Source organism: Thalia democratica, chromosome 2 (genome assembly GCF_965202585.1).
Source record: "Thalia democratica chromosome 2, ktThaDemo2.hap1.1, whole genome shotgun sequence".
Classification (NCBI taxonomy): Eukaryota; Metazoa; Chordata; class Thaliacea; order Salpida; family Salpidae; genus Thalia; species Thalia democratica.
Genome location: NC_139166.1, coordinates 43,490,099 through 43,513,743, shown reverse-complemented (window position 1 = coordinate 43,513,743; position 23,645 = coordinate 43,490,099). Strand labels below are relative to the sequence as shown.

Genomic DNA, 23,645 nt, shown 5'->3' with positions numbered 1-23,645 from the left:
TGTAATAGTAAAAAAAAAGTAATTATAAAAAAATTGTCATTTTTATAATAAAGTGTAGTTTTCTATACTAAAGTATTTTTCTTGCCTAAATTAAAACTTTAACAACGTTACCTTTGAAAATAGATGCAATATAGTTTTAAAAGATTTTTAAGTTTGTTTTGTGTTTTTAATTGTCTACAGATCTGCTGCAAATATGTATTAAAAAAAAAATAATATATTTATAAAACTTTACTACTTTTATTTTTAAAGATATAGTTTTTTATTCATTTAAATGATAACAATAGAGCGTAAACACAATCAGTAAAGTGAAAAAAGGTTTTGTAAATTACAAGAATGTGAATATAATTAAAGTAAAAACTAAAATTAAGTAAAGAAATAATTTTCAGTTATTATTTTGCTAAACAAACTGTCGTTTTTGTGAAGACTAAGGTAAATTTTAAAACAAAATAATTTGTTTTTACTCTTCCTAAGCTACCAGTCAATAACTATAAAACCAAAATTTTAATTAAAAATTATCAAAAATAATTTTGATGCTTACATCCGGTAGCATTTTAAAGTTTATTAAGCATTTTTAAAATACTTAGGTTTAAAAATGTTTAAATATTTTGAAGTACAAAAAGAATATTAGAAAAATTATTTATGATAAGCTTAGTTGTATGAACTTAAAATATAATGTTTTCCACGATTTCAAAAGTGCTTTTGTTTCCATTTTAAAGCTGTTAGTACACACTACCTTGGTGATATACGTCATAAACGTCTTGAGGTGGAGCTTGATGCTGGTGTCTCTGCGGGTTTCGCTGGTTATCTCCTTTCCTATAATGATATCCTCCTGCAAACGAACTCTTTCTATCTTGTCCATCTCTTGGCTGATAACTGTTTGCATTTCTGTAGTAATCAGCACTATAATTATTCATAGTATTTGGATAACCCCTTTGTTGGCTAGAATGAACGGATGAGTGAGTCGGTGGCGGGTAGTATTGTGACATCTGATGATGACGTCTGTTTTTGTGGTGGTAAGATGGAATAGATCCGTACACGTTGTTGTATGTTGAGTTATGTTGGTAAGCATGTAAGTGTTGTTGGTGGTGTGGCTCGAACTCGTAGTAATCTTGCGGAATTTGACTGTTATACCCCAAATGGTGGTGATGATCATACTACAATAGATAAAAATGATTATTATTTATTAAGCAAAAAACTTAAACTATAAACTTAAACAATCTTTTTATACAGTTAGTTCAAATTTTATAGCTAAACTTCTCAAAGCTTATATATTGTTGTCTGTAAAATTATTAAGTTTATTATAACTTACATGTGGTTGATATTCCTGGGTTTTAGAACGATAGTTTGGATGACTTCTTACTGATGCCTTTTCTTCACGTGAGTCGTACCGGTCATAATACAAATCTCTGGCTCCGGAGTCATTCGAGTTGTTTCCTTCTTCCCCAAGATAACCACTCGACGGTGTCCTTTTTAGTATACCATTTGGATAAGTCATGTTTGTTCTTGACTGTCTTAAATTTGGCTGAGACATGCTACGTTTAAGATTACTTTTGTAAAACGAACGTGGACGTCCCCCAGTGGACGATCCCGATGAAGCATTTGATACAGCTTTTATCTGAGGTGCGGTTCTTACGGACCATTGCGAAGAAGCTTTCTGAGGTCGATAGTTATTGTTTGCAACCTCTTCATCCGTAAAATCAAAAACTGACTGCGACCTTCTTAGTTTATCTGATTGTTGTTCTGAATATGCTTTCGAAGACCTTCTTGAAGACGGTCTTATGTTTACCATTGAAGCAGATCTACTCAGTGCTTGGTTGTTATAGCCTAGGCTCGCTCTTCGACCATTAGAAGGTCCAAAACTTTGTTCTTGGCTATCTGGAGATCCTCCGTAACCTGAAGAAGGTCTACGTTTACGTTGTGAGTTTCTGTTGTAACTATGATCCGAAGACTGAGAGCGTGCTTTAAAATTAGACCCTCCATAAAACGAAATTTCTTCATCTTCATGAAAGTTTTCTGTCTTTTCATTTATCTCATTTTGACCGGACCTGAAAATTGTTTACAACTAGAAGCAACTTAAATAAAAAGCTAGTTGACTTTATTTAAAAAATTTATCAGCTATAATAAAATGTAAACAAAAATAATTAGTTAACTTTTTCGGAACTTTTATTTTAAAAATCTGAATACTTCAATGCCTAACTTATGAAGTACTTAAAAAAATTTTAAATAACTATTGGAGACAGAAATTCAATATGCAATTTATTTTTTGTTAACTTAAAATTTTTCGATCTTCGCTTGTCAAAAGTTCATGTAGATAACTAAACATATTTGTGTAAAACAGTAAACTTAATAAAGTTGTAAGATTATGCGTCATGATAGGTAAATAAAATTATATGTACAATGCAATGCTATTATAAAGTAGTTTTAAAACTATTGATGAAAAACTTTAAAACACAAGACTAAATTATCAGATACTAAACTCATTATGAAGTTAAGACAATTTATGCTTTTAAAAATTTTTAAAAAGGTATCAACATAAAATTGTAATAGATTTTTTCTTTTTTATTTCTCCAATTTTTTTTTTAAAGTTAGTACTGAAAAAAACTTATTTAGAATTTTTTGATAGAATAAAAACGATATATAGTTTTAAACGTTAAGTACTAATCAAAAATGCTTAATAAAAATATCCATAAAAATTTCGAACAATTTTGTCAAATGTTTTACTTTTAATGTATATTTTATATGTGGTTACGATTTATAATTAAGAACTAATTGTTTAAAGTATAAAATTTAACTAGTCAAAAACTAATTAAAACTAATTTCAGGAAAAATCGTAAATTTCAAAAGAAAAAATTTATAGCTGCAAGCCTCATCAGCAAATCAGTGTGAGAAACTTTTATATTTCTAGAATTTCGAGGCAATTAAGTTAATTTTTTTTATCAAACTCCTGACTAAATATTCTAAAAGTTTACTTTTTGATTTAGTTAAATTTCAGCATGTAACATTGTCCGATATTTTATATATTTTTAAAACCTGGTAAATTTATTATACAATTATTGTTATAAAACATACATTTTAAAATCGTTATAAAACATACATTTTAAACTCTCATGTAGTCATAAATTTTGTTACAAACATTATTAACAAATCAATGTCTACTAAACTCATTTTTTTTAAACAAAAATAAGTATAAACGTAAGTTGATTTTTATGTGTAGTTTGAGTGTTTGTTGATAGAATTCTAAACTAGCTTTAAACATAAAAACATTATAATTTATTAATTATGACTTAAAATTATACATTAAACTCAAACATTTAAAATCGAATAATTTAAATAATCTAAGTAACTTAAAAAAAAATACTACTTACGAATAAGCTGGAGGATATTCGTTTCTGTAATTTTTGATTGAACTTGCTCTTGAACCTGCTCTTGAACCGCTTCTGGAAACATAACCTTGATAAATTAAAAAAATATGTTAGTACATAACTTACTTAAAACTTTAAGTAATTAGGAAATAAACTTCTTTCTGTTTAACCTAATACTTTAGATGCTGTTATGTAAAAATTAAACACAACAATATTTTATAATAAATAGTTATAATGTAATTATTAATGGTTAAAGTTCACGCGAAAGTTTAATTTATTACAGCCGTTGTTAGAATAAATAAATTTTAATGAATAGCTTTAAATTCAAAAAAAAAACTTGTTTATTTCAAAAAGGTTATAGAAAATACATTTACATAATAAAATCTACCCAAAGTGTAATTTATGAAACTAAACACTAATGAAACTATCTCAAGTATTGAACAAACTTTAATATGCGAATATATTCTTTAAGTTCTCGTTTAAAGGTTTTCATCAAAAAATGTTTAAGAAAAAGTATTGTCGGTTTAGAAGCTTTTTTTAAGTCTGTACAACTCACTTAACCTATTTAGTCTAAACAAAAGATGTTGAAATTATCTTTTATAATTAAAATGAAAAAGTTTTCTAGACCTACAATATTTTTAATACAATTATATTTAAAAATTAAAAAAAGTAGTTAAAAATGTAAAAAAAACTTAGTAAAGAATGTTTAACTATTATAAGTATGTTTAAAAACAAATATATAATGAAACTTTGACGAAAAATTTAAAACATTTAACAAAGGTTAACTTTATTTAAAATAAAACCATTTATAAATTATCTTTCAAATAGTAAAACCTTTATTAAAAAGAAACGAGATCCATTAACTATCAGCTACGTTACCCAATTATCTCATTATGTTCACAATTTTAAATACAGTTTATGATAAGACTTATTTGTAACTTTTACTTGTTTATTTATTTTGTTTCAACTTTCTAGTCCACTATATAACAAAACTTTTTATAAAAACGTTAGTCTATGAATGTTTTTTTAGAAACTGTTTATAATTGTAATTGTATATTTATATGTTTGTTATACAAATGATTACTCACCAGTTGTAACAGAAGGGAGTAAGAAGGGCCGGCTTCGAACTGTTGAAGTTGAAATGACAGATTCTGCATCTGTTGTGTCATCGTCTGTATCGACTACAAATTTTTTAATAGTAATTGTGAAATAAAACGTTACTACAAAATGTTTCAGACAAATGATTTGTTACAACTTGTTCAAAAAGTTCTTATCACTATATATATGCACTAGTTAAAACAACTTGGTTTTTCATTTTATCAAATATTTTTGCTCACGTACATCAAACTGTGGTATAATTTAATACTTCACATTTATATGGCTAAATTGTGGCTTAAAAATCGTGAAAGTTTTATGTAATTAGCTTAATTAAACGTAAAGTTTTAAATTATTTGAAAACAAAAAGAGATAAATATGATAAAAACTTTTTTATTATGTTCTAATGTTTTTTGAATATGGGTGAAGTTTAAACCACTAAAACAAAAAGAGTTAAAAATTACTATGATTAAAGGTAAGTCAACGTTTTTAGAAGTAATAAAAGTACTAAGACTTTGATGTCAAGAATTTTTTAAGTATTATTGAAAGCTTCCATTTTTGAAAAATATTTAGAAAAAAAGTTATTTTTATTCTTACTCGTACTAAGTTTTATTTAAAACCAAAAGAAAACTGAGAAACAGGCGACAAAGTATGTTTCTAAATTTATAATATTAACAAAAAAAAAACCTGGCCTAAAAGAATAAAAATAAAGAAATCAACTATTTTTTAACTCAACTTTTCACTGTATTTTAGTACAACAAAGTTCTTATTAAGCGCAGTATAAACTATTTTATTAAATTCTTAGAATTGTCAAATTACTTAACGACTGAATATGGTTAAAATAATTCATTGTTCATTTAGTTTAGATTTCTATTAACTATTTTATAATTATAGTTTTATCGTTAATTTTGTACACAATCTTTAAACTAAAGGATTGTTGGGAAATTTTCTGTTTATAATTATAAATTATTAAAATTGTCAAAAATATTCATTTTCAATTTTCGATTTAAACTTACTTTATTCTAATGAAGAAAACTTTTATTAACTGCGACTACATTTAATAACACGTCTTTTGACATATCAAAAAATAAGTTATAAAAGATTAAAAAAGTATATAAATGTCGATAAAACAAGAAATTTAAGAATATAGGTATAAAGTTAATGCAAATATTCATAACTTAAGAAACAAAAATTTATATTCTTGATGATAAAAATTTTTAAACGTGTAGCAGTAATAAAAACAAACCAGAGACTCCACTTAGTATTCGCTCTTTTCTTTTTTTTTCCATGTAGCAACAACCTCCAGCACAAGCAATAATTGCGACTCCTAAGATTGGTAGGAAAACTGTCAGCACTGTCTGATCTGCATTTATGTACAAGTTTGAGAAAGATAAAAACTTATTGTGGTATACTTTTGCTTGATCGTAAGCTTAAGGAGCTATGAGCTATAGGTTTTTGTTATTAGTTTATACATCACGCCTGACTTTTATAATTTTAAAAACAACTACAAGTAATAACAGAGCATTGTAATTAATGAAATTAGAATCTTTATGTATAATTCTGAATACTCGTTAAATGCTTTTACAGATTATTTACTAATTGATTTCTACAATCTAGAATATAATATAAAATTAAAGTAGGGAGTAACTTTTGTATACTACAATAAGTTATGCCAATTAATAGTTTTTCGTATCATTGAAAGTTTACAAAATTTTTAATAAATAAGTTTAATAAAAGATACACTAAGAAATACTTAAATATGTAAAACAAAGTATGTTTTACTAAGTGGTATAAATTTTAAGAAAACTAAATTATAAACGAAATTAAATCTAAGTATAAAAAAGTTAAAGTTTCAACAGATTTACTAAGGCATTAAGATGAAAGTTAACACACATACAATTAATTTATTATATTTGCACGACTATTAAATTTCGGACAATTCAACTTTCGAGAATTAAAATTCTTAAAAAAATATTGAAGAGGCCTTACCTTAAAAAGTAGTATATATTAAAAAAAAATAATTTAAACATTTTTTTGAGATACGGCGAAAATAAGTTTCAAAGTGTAGTAATTCTAATTAGCTTCTCTTTTAATAAACAACTTTTCGTAACTTGATTATACTATCATAATTTTGTTAGTTACATCAACAACCATTTTTATTAAACTTTTTTAAAAGTGTTAGTTTTTTAGATATTGCCTCTTAAACTTTTCTTTTGGAATTAGAATCGTTCGAATTGAGTTGTCATGTAACCGTTTATTTGTTAAATAAAAAAAAAAACACATAGGTTTTTTTTAATATTTTTTTTTGAAATGAATCTTAATTTAAATTTTATCAAAACACATATACTCGTTTTTAAATTAATTTGTTTAGATTAAAAACTTTAAAATAATAATTTGTTTTATAATAATATAAACTTTCTTTAGTCTTTATTTAACGTATAGTAACTATTTTTTACGATGTTCAAACAAAGTTTCAACTATTTTGTATAAATTCATAAAGTTTTATGGAGATTTATTTTTTTTGTCAACTTAAATAACCCTTTTTATATAGTGATAAGTTTTTTACTTTTTTTGAGTTACAAAGAGTCTTGATAATAACGTACAAAAAAAATTATAAGAAGGATTAAATTAGTTAAATAGTATATTTGAAGTAGTTTGTTACAAAATACATTTACAGAAAACTAATATAAAAATACGAAATAGTGAGGCGTGTATTACTTGTTTAACATATTTATTTTATTGTATTGTTACTATTTAACTTCACATTAAAAAAAAAATTTAAGACATTATCTCTAGACATATCTTTTAAATTCCACTGTAAAATACTTTCAAACTAAACGAGTAGCTGAATAACTTAATCAGTAAAAATAGTATGTGAGAAAGGTACTTTACTAACTGCAACTTACTCAAAAACTATTACTCTAAAAGGTATTGATGAATTCAAAACTTGTCTTCTATTTATGAAAATTAATTACAGTAGTATTTCTAAGAACTGCATTTATAAATAAGTTCTTAAAATATATTAAACTATTTAAAATTATTTAAAAAAATCGTATTTTTGTTAAACCAAATGTTATAAATTTGATAAAAACGAAGTTTTTAAGAATACAAATATTTCTATTGAATTTTTACTCAGTAACTACTTTTATATTTTTATTTACCTCAATTACATTACGAATTTTTTTTACAATAAACGTAAATGCATAACTCCTATAGTACAATTAAAAAATTTTTCTATAACTTATAAGCTCCCTTTAAAACATTGCTTACGTTAAAGGTTGGTTATTACACTATAATCAAGTTTAGCATAATTCATGCAAAAAATAAAACATGATATCTCAAATAAGTATCAAAAAAAAGTTCCAAATTCAAAAGACTAACACCGAGTTTGAAATAAATTTATATAATACTTAACAGATCTTTTTTTTCAATTTTTTTTGTGTTAAAAATTAACCGCTTTAAAACAGCTTTGTAAACTCTGTTAACTTTTATATTACAAATATTTTTTCAATAGCTAAAGTGTTTAATAAAGTACTTCATGTAATTAAATACTTAATAAATGTAATAAAACAAAAAAATACTTTTTTTAACACTTTTTTTTTTAAATAATATAAGTAATTTTAAACCAGTAGAATTCTACTAAAAAAGTTTTTATATTTATATCTAAAAATTTAGTCAATCAACAAAAATAGTTAAATAACAGCATAGATTTACAAAAGTTTATTTTTGCGATTGTACGACATGTGTTTTTTGTATTTAGATAATATTGCATCGAACATAAACATTTTATCTAAAAATGACATAAGTACTAGAGCAACTAAAATTAGAAAATGGATGCTTGTTAATGCCTGTATTGCGTAAAGGGCTAAAAAATACCTAATATTTGTTTCTAAAATGTGATCAATGTGTTTACTTTTAAAAATGATTTGAAAGAATTGAATGAAATAAACTATTGTATTTGTAGCAATGATTCCTACTAGGACCTACTCTTAAGTTAGTTTTAAGTATAAGTTCTGATAGTTAGTTATAGTTTATTGAACGAAAAAATTTCTCTCAAGATATTTGGTCCTAGGTGCACGAAGAACCTTTCGGTTATCGAGTCGCAAACCACGGATACCTTATGTCTTGTCAGGTAGCCAATTAGCTTCTAATAAAAATTACTCATTTAAATTATAACTATATTTTTCATTTTTTACTTAATTTATAAAACTATAAAATTGTTTAGTTTTAGTATTTTTTATTAGGACTTAAAAAAACTTTAAATTTACGGAACTTTTATTATTGATAGTCTTATCTATTTAATACTTTAAACAGTACATGATTTATTTCAATTTAACACAGTTTAGTTTTTAGTAAATCAGAAAAAAAAAAAACATGTTTGTTTTTATGTTTTTAAGTTTTCGATATTGACAAAAAAGTCTAGTTTTTAATAGTTAAAACCTTTACTAAAAGCTTTTCAATTTGCTATCTTATGTAATATTTTATATTTAAAAAGATTAAATTAAAATTATAAATAAGCAAATACGTCATGCATTAAAAAAAAGCTTGTTTTGTTAATTAGTATAAAAATTTAGTGTTAATTTTTTATAAAATGAATGCAATTATATAGATTTAAAAATTTAAATGGATACTTCCACACTATAATCATTGTAATTGCACTAAAAACTTCTAAAAATATTTTTGTTTAATTACAAATTTATCATTATCGAACTTTTGATAAGTTAAATTTTCTTTGTAAAGTTTTTCTGTAAAACTTTTGTTCATAATAAACTACAAACGTTTTATAAAGCGCTAAAAAGTTTAAAATAGTTTTATAAACGAACCATCTTTTTCTTCATAAGCATCATTCCAACCAAAAGCTAAATAGACTTTCAAAACCACAACTACATATTTAAGTACTGCTTTCATACTTTAGTTTAGTTTAGGAGAAGTTAAGAAACTGTTTATTATAATTCTGGTATTACTGTTCGTCACACACATTATTACTAAGTCTAAATAAAGTTTTAGTTAAAAACTAACTTACAAAAGCTGTTTTGTATGTCTTAAAAACAGTACAGACAGAATTTTATTGATATAGATACTTTTATAATTCCTTTTTTATAAGTTTAAAACGTCTTTTGCATAATGTTTCTTACTTTTTTTTGCTTATTAAGATATAAAAGAAACAAAAAAACTTAGTAAAACTATCACTTGTTACATAACTTAAGTACAATACTTTTAAATGGTGAATAAAGCCTCAGCTTCTACTTAAATGAAAAACTAAACTTAAAATATTTTTTTGGAGCTGAAATTTCAAAATACAAAGTTGTAAGTTTGAACTTCTGAATACTTTAGCTTCAGCGTATCACCAAAGTTAGTTTATGCCTGGAGGCACTTAATACAACAGATGTAAATTCTTGTTTCACTAACAAATATTAAACATTTTATAACTGCTATTTTTACGTACACTCATTATGTTGTAGATAGATTTTCTAAAGCATAAAACAAAAACTCTTAAAATTAAGATAAAGTTTTTTTCAAATTAAAAATTATTCTTAAATAACGTTATTGTATCGTTTTTATACCATAAATTAAATATAGCTGATAACAACTTTATTTAATTAACCACTAAGTTCTGCAATGGTAATTAATTTCAAAACTTATTAACAGAAGAAGTTTAGTAGTCTTTAATGAAAGTATTTGAAAAATATTTTTTCAGAATATTTAACATTTCTTTACTAATATTAATACATCGTAATTATTATTTTCAAATAAATCAAAAACTTTTTACTATTATTGTTAAGAGTGTATCTAATTTAATTGTAACTTTGATACAAATATTAAATGATTTTATCTGTTTTCATAGTTTCTGGTGTCTTTTATTATCCCTCATTATTATAAAGTAAAAGTTTGGTTTAATTTAGGGGTTGGAAGCCTTGTAATAAGTAGTATACAAAATTTACTACAAAAGTATTTTGCCGGCAAAGTTTTTTTTTTAAATATCCTTGCAGGTAACCGTAGTTTAAAAGTAAAAATAATCATAATAACAAAATTCTAATAAAATTCTCACAAATTAAGCACTATTGTTTACTTAGTAACTATTCATAAAAATGGAAATTTATCATAAACACAACTTAACAACTGTTGTTTTTAAAAAGATGTTTCAAGAAAAAATAAAACTTCACGGGCAAAAATTTTATGTTGACGGGCAGGACCTGTTCCTAAAGCAATAGATTGTCCACTTCTTATGTAATTACTGATCCATCTACAAGCTAAAAATAAGTAATTTACTATTAGTACTGTAATAATACTAGTCATATTATATTTTTGATTAAATATTTCGTTCAACTGTTTTGTTTTGAAATTAGCTTAGGGTATAACTTACAATTTTTTAGATATATTCTTAACATAAATTTATAAAATACTTATTTGATATATAAACTATAAATAGTTTAGATACATCAGGGGTATACGAGTACGGTATTAATCGTGTAATTATTCTTTTCTTATCTAATAAAAAACAATTTTTGAGCAATTGAGAAACATATAATATTATGACAGCTATAGTTACTGCATGGTGCATACATTAATTATATCTAAGCTCCAATCGCTAATCCACATACCAAAATGTTTAAGTCTAATTCCTAAATTACTTAAATATGGAAAAATAATACTTTTGAAAAACTCCAATGTTAAATTAAAAGAAGTTATTTTCATATGGTTATGTTTGTTAAGTATAAGAAAATACCTTTGAGGGCAGTAGTAGGAATTCGGCACTCAGGATTCATTAACAAAAAAAGGGCCCAGATTCTATGAAAAAGTTTATGGCTAGCTATTTTGAAAAATAGATTTTAAAAATAGCAAGTGAGTATTAAACTAAAACAGAAATTGTAAAATTAAGAAAGTTACATAAAAGAAAAATAAAAGTCTTAAATTTTGTTACAATAAGTCTTAATGATCACCGAAAAGATAACCCATTATATTGTTCTTTAATCAAATATTTTTAGCTCTTTATTTTTCGTTCAATATACAATAATCTTGCATTTTTTAATGGAGAGCACGTTTAAAGCAATATTTAGCGGGCTACAGTCTAGTGAATTCAACATTAGTTTTACTTTTTTATGTTTAAATTGATAGTAAACTAACAATCGTATTAACACAAAAGTTTAGGTTTATTATTAAACTTTAAAGTCTATTAAGTTACAAAAATTTATGAAGTTAAATTGATTGTAGCTTTAGTTTATTTATAATATTTAACCTTTAAAATTTTATGAATATATAAACTAGGGGTCTGTCGGCAGCCTTTTTTATATCGCAGGCCAATTTTTTAAAATAATGCTCGACGGTTGCAATGCATATAAAATTTCCTGAACGGGCCAAAGTTTTTCTTCAAACTATTAATAATTTAGATTAATCACGTATCATTTATAAATTTTGTCCAAGTGTTTTTTTCGAAAAAGTATGTTTTAAGCTCGGAATCACCTCGTAAGCTACTTAAGCTATTTGATAAAACTTTTATACTATATAATACAACGTTTAATACTTAATTTTTTACTTGCATTTAGTTATAACAGCAGTTTCGTTTTGATTGTTTGATCTAAAACAAATTCTACGAAGTTGTTTTATATTAAACAAATTAGTTTAATATCATTTGTGGGGGTTACCCTGCAATGTTACCTTTTAAAACATTTAGTTAGTATTGGAAAAGCTTTACAGTTGATAAACTAACAACATAGAAACTGCAAAGCTTATAACTATGGTCAATTGGCTCAAGTGGAGGAACACCTTTATGTCAATAGCAATAAATTTTAGAACATGCGTTGTCCGATTACTATACTAATAAGATTAATTAAAAGAATAAGTATATGACCACAGTTTGTCCTGGAAATGAAATTAAAGTTTACTGGTGTACAACTTGATAACTAAAAGGTTTTTTTGTACACTAGGTCTTTGGACCAAAAGTTTTGAGCGTATTTTTGTTGTTCAATAAACAATACAGTTGTGAGAATTCACATTTTTCTTTCTTTCTATAAACACTTAACATTTGATAAACATAAATAACATAATAACAATTAAGTTTCTCGAACTGTTGTTCTTGTATGTAAATTGATTTTTGTGTTATTTTGTCTTTTACATTTATTATACATAAAATATTATACATCTTTTAAAATACTAATAAGCAGGGTTTGTACTTATAAAGCTAAATCAGATTTTTGATAAAGCTTGATGCAGGGTTGCAACAAAATCTTGAATATTAACAAGAAGTTAGCAGTGTATATAAAAGTATACATATACGTATTACATAATTTTTTAAAGCAATTTTCTTGCAAACGTTTAAGTACTTTTTATTTATTTTTAAGATCTAAAAATTTACTTATGGCTTCTTCAGAGTCTAAAATTGTTGGTTAGATGTGATTTTGACGATTTAAAGATTTTTAGTAATAATAAAAACACTTAAAAAAAAAAACAACTCTTACAACTGATTTGCTTAGGCTAATAGAATGAATTTTGGTTTTTGCAATTTTCTTGCAAACGTTTAAGTACTTATTATTTATTTTTAAGATCTAAAAATTTACTTATGGCTTCTTCAGAGTCTAAACTTGTTGGTTAGATGTATTTTTAACAATTTAAAGATTTTTAGTAATAATAAAAACACTTAAAAAAAACAACTCATACAACTGATTTGCGTAGGCTAATCAAATGAATTTTGGTTTTTGCATTTTTCTTGCAAACGTTTAAGTACTTTTTATTTGTTTTTAAGATCTAAAAATTTACTTATGGCTTCTTAAGAGTCTAAAGTTGTTGCTGAAAAGTATTTTAACGATTCAAAGATTTTTAGTAATAACAAAAACACTTAAAAAAAAAATTACTCAAACAACTGAGGATAATCGATTGAATTTTTATTTTGGTGAAATCAAGTTTAAATGAACGCTTATATAGAGTTAATCACTTGAGAAAACATATTCAAGTTTGCTTTGAGTTGGAATTAATATAGTTTTGTAAAAAGAATATAATGTTAAATTAAAGATTAATTTGTTGAAGTTTTTTAAAAAGAATGAAAGAAAACAGCTTAGACATAAAGCTTAAAAGAAGATCGAACTTTGTGTACAGAAAACAGAAATATCAAAATAAAAGAAAAGTTTAGATAAAAATATAGGACGATATAATTACTTTTAAACTTAAGTAATTTTTTGTAATATATAAAGTTCAATATTATTGTTTTATTTATTGATTTTGTTTTTAGTTTCACTTGAATTAGATATTTATTAAACTAATAATAAGAAAAAATATCTAAAAATATTTAGACTTAAAAATGAACCTGTTTACATTGAAAAAAAAAGTGAATTATTTGAGTTGTTTTTTTTTAAGTGTTTTTATTATTACTAAAAATCTTTAAATCATTAAAAATACATCTAACCAACAAGTTTAGACTCTGAAGAAGCCATAAGTAAATTTTTAGATCGTAAAAATAAATACAAAGTACTTAAACGTTTGCAAGAAAATTGCAAAAACCAAAATTCATTCTATTAGCCTACGCAAATCAGTTGTATGAGTTGTTTTTTTTAAGTGATTTTATTATTACTAAAAATCTTCAAATCTTTAAAAATACATCTAACCAACAAGTTTAGACTCTGAAGAAGCCATAAGTAAATTTTTAGATCTTAAAAATAAATATAAAATACTTAAACGTTTGCAAGAAAATTGCAAAAACCAAAATTCATTCTATTAGCCTACGCAAATCAGTTGTATGAGTTGTTTTTTTTAAGTGTTTTTATTATTACTAAAAATCTTTAAATCGTTAAAAATACATCTAACCAACAAGTTTAGACTCTGAAGAAGCCATAAGTAAATTTTTAGATCTTAAAAATAAATAAAAAGTACTTAAACGTTTGCAAGAAAATTGCTTTAAAAAATTATGTAATACGTAAATGTATACTTTTATATACACTGCTAACTCTTGTTAATATCTTGAATCCTGGAAAAACCTGGAATTTGACAATTTAGGCTAAAAAACCTGGAATTTGAGAAATTTTAAAAGAAAATCTAGAAAACCCTGAAATTTTAAACAATTTTTACATGTAAAGTAATAAAATTTTGATTTGACACTAAAATCTGTCATATAGATAAAAGTTTTTTCTAATATTTATGATTTAATTTTTTTGTTTAATCTTATAATTAAAAAAACATACTTAAAGTAGCTTAAAAGCATCTTTTTAATGTTGTTATGCTATTTATCATAGTTTTTTTAGTTAAAACTTAATTTTAAACTAAAAATAGACCCAAAAACATGTATATTCAAAAACCTGGAGGTATTTTTGAAAACCTGTAGTAAATATGCCAAAACAAGTGGCTATCCTGTCAATTTCAGTTCAAATGCTTAAAAATTTCAAAATCTTTTTGATAAGATTATTAAATTGTGATTTTCAATTCGAACTATCATTTGGTTTTTAAAGGCAAAATGTCAGTATTTGTCAGTAAAAGTGCTTGAAAATTTCTGAATTTTAGATTTTTTTTATTTTGTTTTGAGTATATTCTTGAAATTTCTATGATCTTATATTTATAAATTGATGTTGAAATAGTTTGTTGTTGTTTGTATATCACAATTACATTTAGATTTATTTGTATTTACTTTTTTTTCAGTCTCAATAAGTTTAAAAAGTTTGTTGTCCCAATGCTTTTATTTTTGTTATGCTCTTTTGTTTTTGTTTTTTTCGGGTGTTTATAAGAAAAGAATTGTAGCTTTTACATAGTAATCAAAAATGCCTGATGTGTCTTTCAGTGACCAAAACTTTTTTTACAACATTTATGTTTTAGCTTCTAAGTTTTACTGTTTTCTAAAAAAAAATTTATCAAAAAATACTTCCATAAATTTTATTTAATGATAAATGATGAAAGTACTCTTATCCTACAAATATTTATTGACTATAACAAATTTTCACAGTTGTTTAAGCAATGACTAAAAAACATTAACTATATTGTTCTATCAATATAATACTTTTAATTTTGATCAACTAATATTTAGATTTTTAAAAGTACATTTTTGAAAATAAGTAGATTAAATAGAATGTTAAGATCAAAAGTATTCAAAAAGGTTTTACACAATAAATGGGATTACAGAAAATGTGTCCATTTGTCTTCATTACTTTGTGCTTCAAAAAAATATAAAGCAGTAATATTTGATATGGGTGGAGTTGTCTTACCAAGTCCTTTTCCTATGACCAAAGGTTTGTTTTAATACTATTTTATTTTTGATAATTTATAATTTTCTACATATTACTTGTTTTTTGAATTCTATATTATATTGACTGATATTTTACACAAACTACTTTCTAATAAGTTGTTTAGTGTTTTAAACAACTATGTTTATTTCTAATATAAAATTATACTTTTGATTAATTTATTGTTTGTTTTCACTTTTATGCCAGATATTACTACTTAAGTGTTTATATTGATCTTTAGATTTATTTTATATAATACCAACAAAATACATGAGTCAGTGCAAATAAAGCTTTTTTAAAGAGTTTGAGGCTAGAAATAACATACCACCTGGAACTATATGGGATTCAATAAAAAATTATGGTAAAAAAGGTGCTTGGCCCAAGCTTGAAGTAGGTAAAATAAATTCTGAAGAATTCGGACATATTTTTAGTGAGGAATGTTCTACAACTGTAAGTATTTTGAAATCGTCTTAAAACTCTATATATGTATTTGTTTTTTATTATAAATTTCAGTTTGTAAACAATAATAATAACATTTAAAACCATTTTTTAATCTTATAAATTATCAAAGGCTTTTTTAGGCAAACAAGGAAGTAGATGTTACTAACTTTTTAAATTACTTGGAAAAAGGAATGAGTCATCCAATAAAAGAAGTCCTAGACGCAATTGCATGTTTAAAACAGGAAGGTTTTAAAACTGCCTTATTGACAAATAACTGGAAAAATTCAGATGGAAGCACGTTGCTTCCGTTTGACACTAAAGACTTTGATGTGGTTGGTATTCAAAAACAACATACTTTTTAACAAATTATTTTAGCATACATATCTAGAAGGTAGTTATAATAGTATCAAATATAAATTTTTAATTTCAAATTATTGATAAAAAATTGCTTGTAATCAATTTGTTAAGTACTTAATTGAAAAAGTTACAAGCAAAAATATATTTGTAATGTTGATTAAAACTTGAAGTAGTTAAACAGCATTTTAAACAAAATTTCATACCTAAAAGCAACTCTTTGTAGTTCAGCTCGGTCACACAAATGTTTAAAATTGATGTGGTTATTATCTTAGGTTATTAGTATGTATATTAGTTGTTATAGTTTTACTTTACCATCAAGTATAAAATACTTTGTACATTAATTCTTCAGCCAATATTTATTAGTAAACTTAAAAAATTAAGTATTTAATAAAATATTTATTTTTATTTTGTGACATGTAGGTTAGGTATTCTAATTACTTTTGAAAAGTATTCAACATTATTGATTTAACTATTTGTTATTCTGATTCTTTTTAGTATTTACAATTTTTTTACAAGTTATATAAAATATTTTCTACCAAAATAGAATATATAAAGTTAGAGTTATTTTAAAGATAGTACTTAGGTTTACAAATTCTTATAGTACTTAGTTGAACTGCCATTATAAATTCTGCTACGAAGAAACAATACTTATATTAGTAAAATGTTAACTTACAAAATATTATCTTTAAATTTGCATCATAATTTATTTTAGAAGATTGTATTTTTATTACTTCCTAAAACTATGTTTAAACCTAGTATAAAGTACTTATTAAAGTATTAAGTAAATTTTTTGTACTGTTTTACAGGTAGTTGAGTCTGCAGTTGAGGGAATGAACAAACCACAGCTTCCAATTTATAAGTTATGTTTAAATAAACTGGGTGTTTCTGCTGATCAAGCAATTTTTCTTGATGACATAAATTCAAATCTAGTAGCTGCTCGCAGTGCAGGAATTTTAGCAATCAAAGTAATTTAAAGTAATGATATATTATATAACTGTTCAAAAATATAGGTTTAACCGTTTGCTAACAAAAGATTCTTGTGAAATAAATCACTGGAATATAAATAAAAACAAGTTGTACAGTAATCTTCCTTTATTGTACCAACATATGTTTCTGTGTGTTAACGAATCAACAAACTTTAACTGGGTTCTGTGAAAAAATAATTACTGTAATGAAAGAATAGAAGCATAGAATAATGTAGGTGTATACATGTTTTTATTAAAATAATATATACAGATAATAGTTAATAATAGGTAAAATACTTAATATTAAATCCGACTGTTATAAAACTATATAATACATTCATTACATATTTTGTTCATTCATTGACAACAGTAAAATTTGAATCAGTTATTCTTTCCATTAACATGAGTGGTTTGTTTATATTATTATTTTGTTGTTTTCTTGTGTATTTTAGTTTACTTTACTTATTTTAGACTTAATAATTACAAATATTATATAGTTTTATAACAGTCGGATTTAATATTAAGTATTTTACCTATTATTAACTATTAGCTGTAGAAATTATTTTATCTTAATGAAAACATGTATACACCTACTTTATTCTATGCTTCTATTCTTTCATTACAGTAATTTTTTTATAGAACCCAGTTGAAGTGTGTTGATTCGTTAACACACAGAAAAACATATGTTGGTACAATAAAGGAAGATTACTGTACAATTTGATATATTATAAAATAATGATGTGTATTCTTTAATACTTTCTGGTTTAAATTTAGATGTTCATTAATTTGTCAATTTTTTATATGATCTAAAATTATTGAAGTTTGTCTGCAACTAAATTATTTATTCATAGATTTATAGTTTAATAAAAAAAGCTATATACTCATAAATTTATAGGTTGAAGATGTATTCTTAGCTATTAATGAGTTAGAAGATATTTTACGGGTTAACCTATCTCCTGAACGAAAAGGAACTTCGACTGTTCGTAAAGAAATGTTGATTGATGCATGTAAGCTGAAAGAATATTTAAATGTTTGTAATTTGTGTTCATGTAAACTTATTTACACATTTAAAAATGTATATATTGTCACTGTACCATTTAGGATGTTAACAAGCAAATTAGTTGTTTAGAAAGTTTCTAACCACTGTTTTTCTTCCAATTTAGAAATATTTACTTATAATTTAAAAATTTCGCAAATTAGTTAATTGTAATAAATTTTTAGTAGAAGAATAAAACACAAAAGTTAAGAATAACAAAGCAATTCTCTTTTTTATAATTTTCTATAGTAAAACTTAACTTGGTTTTATACCGTTTAAAATTTATCAAACTGACTAGTTTTTTTAATACTTTTATTGTGTTTGTATATGCGTATTTATTTATATTAAATATGATGATAGTTATGACAAAGTAATAAAACATTAGTTCATTAAATAATTTTATAATCGACAAAGTTAATTTATTTATTACTAAAATGATAGTTTAGAATTTATTTTATTTGGTATAACTTAACAACTTTTTCTAAGCACATATTTTTACTTTTTATTATTAAATATTTTGTTGTACAGTCTGAGCTTAAAATGGAGCTTTGGCATGAACCTGAAATATTTCAATTTGCTCATGGGCAATCAAACCCGACTTATTTGATTGATGCTGGACCTGCACATGAAAATATTGTTCTACGTAAAAAACCTCCAGGAAAATTATTACCATCTGCCCATGCTATTGAACGTGAATACAGGTATAATCTTGGTTAAATTTTGAAACCTTAGTTATGACAGTATAAAACTGAAAATAATTGTCTTAACATACAAATTTTAGTGTCAATCATAAAAATAATAAATAATAGTAAGACAGCTATCAGCCAAAATTGGCTACGTTTTGTGCTCAAAACTTAATCATGTATAAAATATACAACACCAATAACTATGACAAACACAGTGATGCAAAAAAATGATAGATTAAATTACTTAAGTAGAATATAATTAATCCTGAACTCTTTTCCTCTTATGTTTCTTAAAGTGTTGCTTTTCTCTCTCTTTTTTAGTCTTTCATAGGTAGATGATTGCTAAGTGTGTGGTACAGGGACGTAGCTTGGTACGTTTCTGAAATCTACAGAAACGTATACTTATGTGCGAAAAAACTTTTGCTTTTATTTTAGCTTGAAAAGATTCTGCTTTTTTAGCTTTTAGTATTCATTTATACTTAGTTATCCGCTCCTGAAAGATAATTTTGACATATATATACTCTTTAGCACTTTTAGTGTCATAAAAATTAAACGAATTAAATACATCCAAATTGTAACATTTAGGGCGTTAAAGCTTAATTTTGTCAAAAAGCTACAATGCAAAATTGAGATTCTAATGGAAGCTGTAGCTTCAAAAGTCAAAATCATACAATTTTATGTTACAAAAATTTGCATAACTTGTTGTTACTATTGACTACGTTAAATGTTTGATTTTCAAAACAGTATAAGTGTTTTTGAGTTAAATTGTGATTTTTATACTTATTTATAATAAAGGGTAGGACTTTTTATGGGTAGCTTTAAGTATTGGATACTTTTAATTGCTGCAATTTTGCAAAAAAAAAAGTACTCAATATTTTGCATTAACTTTACATTGGGTAGATTTTAAGGTTAAACTTTGTAAACAAAATTTCTGTCTAGGCCTATGATAAATTTACTTTGTTTATTTTTCTAAATATGAAAATAGTTGTATCTGAATTAATCACTATGTTAACAAAATTAAGGAAAATAATTTTCAACCTTGATACTTTTTGTGTAAGTTACAATTTCAAATTCAACCACAAATTAAGCTATTGACTTATAAATTTTTTCTTTTTTAGTTTATTGATGACTTAAAGTTATCATATTTTATCAAAATTTAATTATTTTACATGTAGAAGTAGTTTAAAAATTACAGATTTTTTGGTGATTTTTGTTTTAAATACCAGATTTTTTCAAATTTGTTATTTTCACAAATTCAAGGTTTTTCCAGTTTTTTTTTAAACTGTCAAGTTCCTGGATTCCAGGTGTTTTGGCAACCCTGCTCAAATTTTAAGGAAGTATTCCTTTCAATATTTATTAATAAAAACAAAAAAAAATGTTAAAGGATGACAATTAAAATCTACTGTACTCTCCTATTTTAATGTTACATATCAAAAATTTGTTTGAGTATAAAAAATCTGTATAAAGATACTTGTAGTTTAGATTAAAATTTATAAAGTGACATCAATTTGTAATAAAAGTGATCTACTTCTACACCCTCCTGTACCCAAGGTGGCTCCTAAAGTTTTATTGAAACTTCTTTTAATTTTTCTAAATTTAATATATTTTTTTTAAATGCAAGTCTTATTTACTTTTCTAGACAAAATAAGTGATCAGAATTTCAAGTCATTCTAGGATTTTATATAAAATTCCAAGATTTCCATAAGCATCTAGGTTTGATGGCCACCCTGTTAATTTTATTTCAAACTATAAAAAGGTAGCTTTTATTGAAGTACATAACCCATGTATAATTAGTTTAAAAAAACTTATGACTTAAATTTATCAATAAACTTTAAAGAAAAATTTAAAAAATCATTTGTATAAGTTGTGTTTGAATTTAAAATTGTAACTTACACAAAAAAACATTTCTATAATTTTGTTAACATAAGGAAGTGTTTAGTATTATCCTATTGTTTTATTTCAGATATAATTATTTTCATATTTAAAAAAAAATTAAAAGAGAATTTGTCATAGGCCTAGACAGCGATTTTCTTTTGTTTACTAAGTTTAAGCTTCAAAACTACCAAAAGTAAAGTAAATGACATCATCAAAATATTGGGTACTTTTTTTTTGCAAATTTGCTGCAATTGAAACTACCCAATATTTAAAACTACCCATAAAAGTTCCTACCGTTTAATGAATGTTTTCTGGGTTTACACAAGTGGCAAGACATAAAGAGTCATAGGGGGTGTGGAGCAAATTAAATTGCCTTGTATACAGTTATCACTCGTACTTAAACATTCCATTGTTGATGTATTAAAATAACTGCATTTTTTAGATTAAATTCAATAACATTAGAGGTAGTTTAAATTGCTGTGTTCCCGCTAGGACGTTAGCACGAGTTATTTCAGATGTTTAAATTTTTGCAGATTCGTAACTTTTTTGAGCTAGCTACGTCCCTGGTGTGGTATATTGTATATTTTTAATGTCCTTGCCACCAATGTAGAATTTTGATAGAATGTCTGTTACTTTACTTTTTAAAAGCTAACTGTGAAGTTGAAATTCGAGTATGCTAACAAAAACTAGTTGCGTCTGAATATCTTTGGCAGAGAGCTACAAGTTCAGCACCTTAAGCAAAGAAAACTAATTGTATTGTTAAGTTTTTCATCTTTTCTTTGCTCTCAGACATGAAAAAGGGGACCATCAGTTCTTATATGTAGCTTAATTCTATAGTGAGTCCAAAATCTTACTTTAACTTTATTGGAAAGAAAACTCCAAAATGAATTTCAGCAACTAAGCAGCTTTGATTTACTAATAAAACTTTAAAAAAGGGTTTGTTTTATTAGTATTTCTCACTTAAGTCAAGAAAAGCTATAAATTTTAGGTAAATGTCTAAATTGCACAAGCGTACAAAATTGCACGAGGGGACAAAAGTGCACAAGAGCACAAAATTGCATAAAAATACTTTTGCAAAAAGAAACTTTTGCACTAGCAGACAATTTTTGACGGGTTTGGACATGAAAGAAATTATTAAAAAATTTTTTTTTATTAATTTTATAATTCTATTTTTTTAATTTCTTTATTATTATCACTCTTACCCCTTACCCTCGGTCGGTATTTTTTGTTTTTGTTTTGTATTTAATTTTATATATATTTTTTATTTTTAATGTTTTTTTACTATCACTGTTACCCCTTACCCTTACTCTCAATCGGTAGCTTTTTTTAAATCTTTATTAGTTATTTTATTATTATTATTTTTACTATCACTGTTACCCCTTACCCTTGGTCAGTTATATATATTTTTTTTTTTTATTAAATTATGTTTTTTTTTTCTGATTATTTTTAAATTTATTTATTTTTGTATTTTTTTACTCTTGTGCAATAATGTAACTCGTGAAAAATTGACCCTTGGTGCAATATTGTCTTTGTGCAATTTTGTGCCCTTGTGAAAATTTGACTTCGTACAAATTTGGTTTGTGCATTTGTGCAATTTTGTTCTCGTGCAATTTAGTCCCTTTGTGCAATTTAGTAACCTCGTGCAAATTTGTCTTCGTGCAATTTAGACCCGTTCCCATAAATTATAAATTCAAAAAAGTTAAAAATTTTAAGTATGAAAACAGTGTCTACAAAATTATAAAAAATCAATTGTTAAGTAAATATGTAAAACTAAACAATATAGATAACTTGAGTAAAGTTTTTACCATCAAAAATAGTAACTACAAAATATGTAAATACACTTATATGGTTATTTTTGCTTGTATCCAGGTGTAGCTATTATGTTTAAGTGGCAAACGGGTCACTTTTGCATAAGGGGACACTTTTGCACGAGCGTAACTTTTGCAAGCGCATACAGGGTCACTTTTGCATGAGTGGGCAATTTTGCACGGCAACACTTTTGCACAAGCGTCACTTTAGCACAAGTGGACACTTTTGCAAGGCGTCCTTTTTGAACAAAGGGTCATTTTTGCACAAGAGTAAACAATATATAAAGTAAAATTTAAAAAAAATCACGAAAAAAAAATGAAAAAAATAATAAATAAAAAAAAAAGCTACCTACCGAGCAAAAATACCACTGTAAAAGTTTGTCTTTTCTGGTAAAGTTGTGAAAAAAGATGTCAAGAAAAATTTTGATGTTCTGTGTTTCCAGAAGGAAGATTCTTTTTGAATAAGCATTGTGTAATTTCCCTCTGTACTAATAGCTTTCTTCAAAGTTGATGTTGAACCGGAATGGCTCGGATTTGCTTTGATCTATATTTTCTTGACTTATTTTTTATACAGAAAAGCAAACAGACCACCAAAGTTTACTTGCAAAAAATAACGTGTCCGAAATAAGTGTGTGAAATTATCGGATTATTTGCAGTGTTTCCGTGTAAGACTTTATGATGCTTTTCAAAAGCTTCGTGACACCGATGTTGCTGATATTCATTTATTGTCAAGTTGAAATGTTCACTGTAAATTAATGTTTTATGGTCTAAATAATGAATGAGTTTCAGTCTAATCGTGACGTCATAAAGTTTGTAGTTGAC

At 24.8% G+C, this 23,645-nt stretch overlaps 2 protein-coding genes across 2 annotated transcripts in view; one reads left to right on the top strand and one right to left on the bottom strand.

The window, feature by feature from the left end:
• Window positions 1-243: 243 nt before the first annotated feature.
• LOC145849982 (uncharacterized) lies at window positions 244-9,444 on the bottom strand. The gene is made up of 6 exons (XM_082955110.1): window positions 9,281-9,444; window positions 5,704-5,820; window positions 4,451-4,543; window positions 3,366-3,450; window positions 1,310-2,045; window positions 244-1,154 (listed from the first exon to the last, which is right to left on the bottom strand). The coding sequence occupies exons 1-6, from the start codon at window positions 9,363-9,365 to the stop codon at window positions 720-722; spliced, it is 1,551 nt and encodes a 516-aa protein (XP_082811236.1). The 5' UTR covers window positions 9,366-9,444; the 3' UTR covers window positions 244-719.
• A 6,020-nt stretch (window positions 9,445-15,464) lies between these two features.
• LOC145830100 (acyl-CoA dehydrogenase family member 10-like) overlaps window positions 15,465-23,645 on the top strand; it is a 31,018-nt gene continuing 22,837 nt past the window's right edge. Inside the window, exons 1-6 of the mRNA XM_082937990.1 lie at window positions 15,465-15,661; window positions 15,957-16,105; window positions 16,237-16,428; window positions 17,260-17,418; window positions 18,314-18,448; window positions 18,983-19,155. Of these exons, the coding sequence (XP_082794116.1) occupies window positions 15,502-15,661; window positions 15,957-16,105; window positions 16,237-16,428; window positions 17,260-17,418; window positions 18,314-18,448; window positions 18,983-19,155 (968 nt within the window). The 5' untranslated portion in view covers window positions 15,465-15,501. The remainder of the gene's footprint in view (window positions 15,662-15,956; window positions 16,106-16,236; window positions 16,429-17,259; window positions 17,419-18,313; window positions 18,449-18,982; window positions 19,156-23,645) is intronic.